This window comes from Mesitornis unicolor, unplaced genomic scaffold (genome assembly GCF_000695765.1).
Source record: "Mesitornis unicolor isolate BGI_N332 unplaced genomic scaffold, ASM69576v1 scaffold37015, whole genome shotgun sequence".
NCBI lineage: Eukaryota > Metazoa > Chordata > Aves > Mesitornithiformes > Mesitornithidae > Mesitornis > Mesitornis unicolor.
This window is the reverse complement of record NW_010188157.1, coordinates 1-8,490: the sequence shown is the minus strand read 5'-3', so window position 1 is coordinate 8,490 and position 8,490 is coordinate 1. Positions and strand designations below refer to the sequence as shown.

The 8,490-nt window shown below is 57.6% G+C and overlaps 2 protein-coding genes across 2 annotated transcripts; one reads left to right on the top strand and one right to left on the bottom strand.

Annotated features, from left to right (window-relative positions):
• Nucleotides 1–503: 503 nt before the first annotated feature.
• Nucleotides 504–3,130, top strand: CHRNA2 (cholinergic receptor, nicotinic, alpha 2 (neuronal); the record flags this gene model as incomplete). Its single annotated transcript, XM_010185678.1, has 4 exons — nucleotides 504–548; nucleotides 749–858; nucleotides 1,400–2,501; nucleotides 3,005–3,130. Coding segments are annotated over 4 exons (1,383 nt in total), but the record flags the coding sequence as incomplete, so codon positions are not given.
• Nucleotides 3,131–5,651: 2,521 nt separating this feature from the next.
• On the bottom strand, nucleotides 5,652–8,313 carry LOC104535860 (protein-tyrosine kinase 2-beta-like; the record flags this gene model as incomplete). Its single annotated transcript, XM_010185677.1, has 6 exons — nucleotides 5,652–5,867; nucleotides 5,958–6,038; nucleotides 6,870–7,013; nucleotides 7,606–7,652; nucleotides 7,985–8,012; nucleotides 8,278–8,313. Coding segments are annotated over 6 exons (552 nt in total), but the record flags the coding sequence as incomplete, so codon positions are not given.
• Nucleotides 8,314–8,490: the final 177 nt, after the last annotated feature.

Here is an 8,490-nt window from a genome sequence, read left to right as displayed (position 1 = left end):
GTTGGGTTCGGCAGTAGCAACACCTTGACCATCTCCAGTGGGTGCCAAACCACCCCAGATCTCCAACGAGCAGGGGGTCTGCTCCAAACTCATCCCAAACCCTCCCTTCCCCTGACAGCTGAAGAGCACCAAGGAACAGAGCAGTTCTCCATCCCTGCCATGTCCTTATCCACCATCTACCTGTCCTGGGGCACCTCTGGGCTTTTCTGTTTGTTCATCCATCCATCCCTCCATCCCTCCACCCACCCACCTATCTACCTGTCCATCTACCCACCCATCTGTCCACCCATCAACCTACCCACCTATTTGCCTATCCATCCATCCATCTGTCCTTCCATCCACCCATCCATGGGACTGTACATTTGTCCGTCCATCAGAGCAGCTCGGAGCCGCACGCTGTGAAACGCAATTTCTTGCTGCCATCTAGTGAGCAGATGCCACGGGGAAATGTTCTCTCTCCTTGGGCTTCGTCTCCTCTCATTTCTCCCTCTTTCCCACCGCAGGATGAGAAGAACCAGATGATGACCACCAATGTCTGGCTGAAGCAGGTAGGAGCCTGTTCCCTCTATGGGTTCAGGACAGGAGTGCATCAAGGAGGGCACAGCATTTGGGGCAGAAAGACCCTGCCCAGGAGGGCTTGGTGGCATCTCCGTGGTGCTGCTCCTCAGAGGAGGAAGGTGGCATGGGACAGCTTGGTACCAGCAGACTCAGGACGTCCTGATGCCCTCTCTTCTGTGTCCACCTCCAGGAGTGGAGTGACTACAAACTGCGCTGGGACCCAGCTGAGTTTGACAATGTCACCTCCATCCGGGTGCCCTCGGAGATGATCTGGATCCCCGACATCGTGCTCTACAACAAGTGAGTGATGCTGCCCTGATGAGGCATCCCTAGGGCCAGTGCCCCATCCCATCCCATCCCATCCCATCCCATCCCATCCCATCCCATCCCACCCCATTCTTGCAGCTCATTCCATCCCATTCCTGCAGCTCATCCCATCCCATCCCATCCCATCCCATCCCATCCCATCCCATCCGCTCATCCTATCCTATCCTATCCTATCCTATCCTATCCTATCCCATCCCATCCCTATCCCTATCCCTATCCCTATCCCTATCCCTATCCCTATCCCTATCCCTATCCCATCCTATCCTATCCTATTCTATCCTATCCTATCCTATCCTATCCTATCCTATCCCTATCCCTATCCCTATCCCATCCATGTCTCCATGCTCTGGATGATGCCCAAGATGGGGAACCCAGCACCGTGTGGGAATGCACAATGGGGTCATAGCCTTAAATCAAGACTGGCTCCAACTCTGAGAGCTGAGAGAGCTCCTGGCCCTATTTCTTGGGGGAAATGCTTCATCCTCCTCTCACCTTCATGTCTCCATCCTCATAGCGCTGATGGGGAGTTCGCCGTGACCCACATGACAAAGGCCCACCTTTTCTCCACTGGGAAGGTGAAGTGGGTGCCCCCGGCCATCTACAAGAGCTCGTGCAGCATCGACGTCACCTTCTTCCCCTTCGACCAGCAGAACTGCAAGATGAAGTTCGGCTCCTGGACCTACGACAAGGCCAAAATCGACCTGGAGAACATGGACCACCACGTTGACCTCAAGGATTACTGGGAGAGCGGCGAGTGGGCCATCATCAACGCCATCGGCCCCTATAACTCCAAGAAGTATGACTGCTGCACCGAGATCTACCCCGACATCACCTTCTGCTTCGTCATCCGCCGCCTCCCGCTCTTCTACACCATCAACCTCATCATCCCTTGCCTGCTCATCTCCTGCCTGACCGTGCTGGTCTTCTACCTGCCCTCCGACTGTGGGGAGAAGATCACCCTCTGCATCTCTGTCCTGCTGTCCCTCACTGTCTTCTTGCTGCTCATCACAGAAATCATCCCATCCACCTCGCTGGTCATCCCCCTCATCGGCGAGTACCTCCTCTTCACCATGATCTTCGTCACGCTCTCCATCATCATCACCGTCTTCGTCCTCAACGTCCACCACCGCTCCCCCAGCACCCACACCATGCCTCGCTGGGTGCGCAGCTTCTTCCTCGACTTCATCCCTCGCTGGCTCTTCATGAAGCGACCCCTGGCGCTGCCACCCACCGAGGGGACCACAGGGCAGTATGACCTCCCAGGGACCAGGCTCAGCACCTCCCGGTGCTGGCTGGAGACCGATGTGGATGATAAGTGGGAGGAAGAGGAGGAGGAAGAAGAAGAGGAGGAGGAAGAGGAGGAGAAGACCTATCCAAGCCGCATGCCCCAGGCGGGCTCCCATGGCCAGAGCACCCAGTGCCGCTACGGCTGCGGGCGCCAAGCTGGGAAGGCATCTTCAGGCTCAGCCCCCCGGGTGGCCCCCAAGGGAAAGGAGGAGGAGGAGGAGGAGGTGGGCTCGGAGCAGGGGCTGACACTGTCCCCCAGCATCCTGAAGGCCCTGGAAGGGGTCCAGTACATTGCAGACCACCTGCGGGCCGAGGATGCTGACTTCTCGGTGAGTGGGTGCCCCCAAGGGTTGGGGAATGAGGTGGGGGTCCGCCACCCTGGGTGCTGCCTCCTGCCTCTTGTACCTCCATGGGTGGGTCAGTGCTGGGGCCCTGGGTTGGTTCCCTGGCTGCTGAGGACCCAAAGCCAAAGAGAAGACCAACAACCACCTCCTGGGTGATGCCTGGTCCATGGAGTCAGTTGAGGGGTCCTCCAGCTCCTGGACATGCTGGTTGTGAGGATATTGAGGTCTCTTATCCTGTGACCCTCCTCAGAGGCCACAACCCTACTTTTAGGTGGTTTCAAAAAACCCTGGGTGGGATTAGCTCTGCCCCAAGCAGCCTCCCCATAGAGGTCCATCCCTCAGCTTTCCTTCTCCAAGGATTTCCAAGGGTATCTCCTCACCCTGAGGCAAACGGTGGATGCAGAGGAAGCCCCGGGTGGTCTCCTAACCCCAAGGGGTCCTCACAGATGGGGGCTGCATCACGCTCACGGCCCCTCTTTGCTCGGCAGGTGAAGGAAGACTGGAAGTACGTGGCCATGGTGATCGACCGCATCTTCCTCTGGATGTTCATCATCGTCTGCTTGCTGGGCACCGCGGGGCTCTTCCTGCCGCCCTACCTGGCGGGGATGATCTAGGGCTGGGTCGGGCTGCAGTGGGGATGGCAAGCGATGCACGGTGGTGCCCATATCCAGCTGGACCACAGGAGGTCACGGTTGCAACCATGGAGGACCCTCAGATGGGAAATGTGGGGTGAAGCTGTATTGAGGAGTGACATGAGGGTGGTGGGGAGCGATGGGGTGGTCACAGCCATCCCAGCATTGAGGAAGGGATGGTACAGCCTCTCCACTGCTCAAGCACAGGCTGGAGGCATCTAGGGGAGGTATCTGCTTCCTCAAACTTCCGCAAGTCCTACCCAAAACGCAAGAGATGCATCTGGTTGTGACTTCTGCATTGCTGGGCAAGAAGAGGGGACTTCGCAGATGCTTTAGGAATTTTAGCTGCTTTTTTTTAGGATGCATCCTGCCCGCAGGACGTGGGGCAGGCAATAACGCTTCGGGTGGTCCATGCAGAAGGGGTATGGTCATGGGATGGGGGTCCCTGCTTGGCCACGTGGCTCAGAACCCTCCAGGTCGCTTCTGCGCCATCCCACACCGGAGCTGGGGGTGGCAGGGAGATGGGAGCAGCCAACCCACAAATGTGGGTGGTTTGGAAGGGAAAAAAACACCCTGCAGAGCAGGATAATCCACCCATGGACCCCAGGAGCTTGGGGTGCTGCCTTGCGTTGAGGCTGATGGACCTGGCTGGCATGGGGGGACCCTGCACTGCCGAGGTCCATCCCAAGCCAATCCTCCTCTCCATCCCACACCAGATCCCAAACCGCCCGGCTCTGCTAGCTGCTGCAACCCAGTTTTTAATTTCTAGCTTCCATATACCCTAAAAAGCATCCCCTCTCTTCTTCCATGCTCATAGAAACACCAGGATTTTCCAGCAGCGTTTTCTCCTCCCGGAGACCGACCCCGGCGTGGCGATGCTGGCTGCAGCCTGAGAGGCATCAGGAAACACTTTGTGCTTTCAGGGATGAAATGGGCCGGAATAAACGGTGCCACAGAGGGACGTGCATGTCCTGAGGGCGCTGGAGCCACTCAGTGATGACTGAGGTGGGGCTGGAAATGGGATGAGGATGGAGCGGGTGCCCAGGCGTGGGTCTATGTGTGTGTGACCCCTCTAATCCCATACCCATGGGTTTTAGGGCTTTGCAGACCATGGAAAGGGTGATCAGGGACTGGAAGGGGCTGTCTAGGGCAGTGGTGGAGTCCCCATCCCTGAAGGGGTTCAATGTGGCACTTGGGGACATGGTTTAGTGGTGGACAGGTTATGGTTGGACTAGATCTTAACGGTCTTTTCCAACCAAATGATGCTGTGACCCCCAGCATCCTTCTTGTGATGGGAAGCCATATTCATGGCTGTGCTATCCCACATAAACCTCTCTCCAGCAGCCTCCACCATGGCTTGCCCATGATTTCCTGATGGTCTTTGGAAAGCAAAGGTCTGTAGATGGTCTCAGTAGCAAACCTTGAGGTGGGAAAAGGGGTTGTCCAGGACCCTCATATGGATTGTGGGGTCAAATGGAGGGAAATGGGGCTCTGGAGGGGACATGGATGAAGCAGACCCAGGTTCACCCCAGCAGCTCCCGTGGGGATGCTATTACTGGGACAACCCTTCCCCACGCCTGCAAGGTGAATCATGACCCTTCCTCTTTCTAAGGAGGTGCTGGTGGCCAGGGGATGTGTCCCCATCGTCTGGGGGTGACAGGCAAGCACAGGAACAGCAGGGCTTGGTGCATGGTTTATCTCGGCCAGAATGAACAGCGTTGTGGGAAGATGCTGGGGAAAAGCCCGAACCGTAGGGTTTCCAACTCAAAGCACAAACCGGACACAGACTTGGTTTGCCGTCGTCGCTTACACAGAGCAGCTCCGGAGAAAACGCAGTTGGAAGAGGCACCGTCCGCCTGGTTTGTGTCACCGAGGGCTGCGGTCCATGAGGTCCCATCCCTCCCCATGCTCTGCAGGTTTGGGGCCGGGCGCGCTCCGGCCACGGGCACCGGGACCGGCTCCGCCGCAGTGTGCGGACCTGCCTCCCATCATTAAATAAACTCTGCTATACAATGTACAAGGAAACGCAAAGAGTCCCTCCAGCCACCGCTCCGATGGCCCCAGGGGACCCCTGGGATGCCAGCACCCCCAGCCGCTCCCGGCGTTGAGGAGCAGGGTCCAGGTCCCCATCACCACACATTACCCATGGCCATCTGTCCTCAGAGGGGCCAAGGGACGGACACATGGACCTGCTGGCAGCAGGGAAGCCACCGAGCCAGAGGGATCTTCAGCCACCCCTTGGGGATGGCCGGGTCCCCCCCAGCCCTTTCCAAATACGAGTCATCAGATGCCTCCCTTCTTCAGAAGACAAAACGATGCTAAAGACACGAGCGGCTGCAGGGAGGTCGGGGGACAGGGAGGCCAGGATGGCGAGGCCACGGTAGACACACAAAAGCCAGCTCCTCCGCAACGCTCTCCTCCCATCTCCACCGACCAAAGCGCGGTGCTCCCTCTCCTCTTCTCCTTCCCCAACCCTTCTCCTTCCCTCTCTCCACCCCTGCCCTCACTCCAAGCACAGCTTCACCAGGTTGGCCTGGACCTTGGCTTGGTCCACGGCATCCAGGAGGTTCTTGGCATCCACGGCCAAGGTGTGGGAGGCCGTCAGCATCTGCCGCTTGCACTCCTCGCTCAGCGAGGTGACGGCGTTCTGCTGCGCCAGGCGCATCTTGTTGATGAGGTCGGCCAAGTCCTTGTTCAGCAGCTTCTGGGTCCCCTCGATCTGAGCAGGACATGCAGAGGTTAAAAACATGGGTGCCACCAGCACCTGACCCCAATGGCTGGACCCTTCTTCCCCAGTTCCCAGTCCTACCTCGGTGCGGGAGGCAGCGGGGAGGACGGGCAGGATCTCGTCGACGCTGCCGATCAGCTTGCGCAGCGACAGGCCCACGTTCTGCGGGGAGGGTGGCGGGGTTAGGGTGACCCCAGGCATGGGCACAGGGAGAAGGGGCATGGGAATCGTCTGGGCCCCTGAGTCAAGGATCCCATTCGGGAGAGGGGCATGGTGGGAAATTCCCCCATCCTTGACCCAAGGACCCAATGGAGGAGCAGGGAGTGCTGGAAATGTTCCCATCATTGACCCAAGGACCCAAAGGAGCAGCAGGGAGTGCTGGAAATGTTCCCATCATTGACCCAAGGATCCAATGGAGGAGCAGGGAGTGCTGGAAATGTTCCCATCATTGACCCAAGGACCCAAAGGAGCAGCAGGGAGTGCTGGAAATGTTCCCATCATTGACCCAAGGATCCAATGGAGGAGCAGGGAGTGCTGGAAATGCTCCCATTGTTGGCCCAAGGACCCAATGGAGGAGCAGGGAGTGCTGGAAATGTTCCCATCATTGACCCAAGGACCCAGTGGAGGAGCAGGGAGTATTAGAAACGCTCCCATCGTTGGCCCAAGGACCCAATGGAGGAGCAGGGAGTGCTGGAAATGTTCCCATCATTGGCCCAAGGATGCAATGGAGGAGCAAGGACTGCTGGAAATGCTCCCATCGTTGGCCCAAGGACTCAACAGAGGAGCAAGGCATGTTGGAAACTCATAATTGACCCAAGAACCCAATGAAGGAGCAGAAACTCCTTGTAAACTCTCCCTTCATTGATCCAAGGATCCAAAGGAGGAGCTGAGAATGCTGGAAATGCTCCCTTCTGTATGTGCAAGACCTTCCCAAGAAGGATGCCTGGTGGGAGCCACTCAGCAGACCAATTCCTGGTGCTGTCCCCTCCCTACCTTCACCACCAGGATGTACCCATCCGGGGGCAGGAGGCTGATCTCGTTCTTCAGCTGCAGCACGGCCCTCACCAGGTCCATGACGTTGCTGTACACCGTGTCATCCGTGCGGTCCAGGTTGGCCGTGGGGGCGGGGTGGATGGACTGCTGGGGAACAGGGACACCATGGGATCAGACGAGAGGCAGCAAGGAGGGCAAGACCAACACCTATGGGGAGCCCTGGCCAGGCCCAGCCACCTCCCACTCATGACCTCAATGCTGTTGGGTCTCTCTGACCTCTCTGGGTCTTGGGGGAGTCAGAAAAGACCCATTCTGCAGAGCCAGAGGGACGATGGAGGTAGAGGGGGAGGACTGGGACCATTATGGCTCCATCCAGGGAAGTCTTGGGTTGATGGAGGTAGAGGAGGAGGACTGGGAGTGTGGTAGCCCCATCCAGAGAGGTCTTGGGATGATGGAGGTAGGAAAGAAGGACTGGGACCATTATGGCTCCATCCAGGAAGGTTTTGGGATGATGGAAGCAGAGGATTGGGACCATGGTGATCCCATACAGGGAGGTTTTGGGATGATGGAGGTAAAGGAGGACTGGGACCGTGGTGGGTCCATCCAGAGACGTCTTCGGATGATGGAGGTAGAGGAGGACCGGGACCATGGTGACCCCATCCAGGAAGGTTTTGGGATGATGGAGGAAGAGGAGGAGGATTAGGGCCATGGTGGTCCCAATCCAGGGAGGTCTTACCTGCGCCCCAAGTCTTGGAGGCTTCTGGGGGGGCCCCGTGAACTCCGCTACGCCATCAGTAAGGGAAAGGAAGGAGAGTCACTCAGGCTGCTCCCCTGGACACACTGCAAGACCCTTGGGACCCACGTCATGTCCTGCACCACCCTGGAGCAGCGTGTCCCACCCTGAGCCACCCCAGCTGGGTCCAAACCCCTGGGACCCCCATTGAAGATCCCCCTCTAGGGCAGCCAAAGCTGCTCCCCAGGATCTGGGATTTCTTCCATGGAGGATCCCAAAGCTGAGGGAGATACGGCCTCAGGGCTCCTCACAGCTCAGCACCCAAAGTGGGTGCTTCTGGGTGGGGTGGTCACGGGTAGTCCCACACCCCATGGGCACTCACTGTAATCAGTCTCCTTCTCTGGGAGCATCTGTGGGAGGCAAAAACAGCAAAAAAGTCCTGGTTGGAGGCAGTGGAGAAGGAGAAGGCATCACCATCCCCTCCCAGGGTTTCTGGTGGGGAGCTCCGCGCCATCGGTGTTTCACCCCATTACATTTTCAAATTAATTAATAACATGAGGGACACATATATAATGAATATTTATCAGTCGTCTGTGCCAAAGCAGATGAGGATGACAGGACATCCCCAAAAGAAGGACCCCCTGCACCCAAACAGACCCTGAGCCCAGCACTCACCGGAGGAGCGTTGTTGTTCATAAACACCGTCGGGTCCTGCAAAGGGGGAGATTTGTGAGGGGGATGGAAAACAAAGGAAAAATAAAGGGAAAAACAGGGATTTTCCTAATTCTGAGGGACATCACACAGGAACACATCTCTGTAGGGTCTGGGAGAGGAAGGGGCTTCATGTCCATTGCTGGTCCCATCCCGTCCCGTCCCATCCCGTCCCAT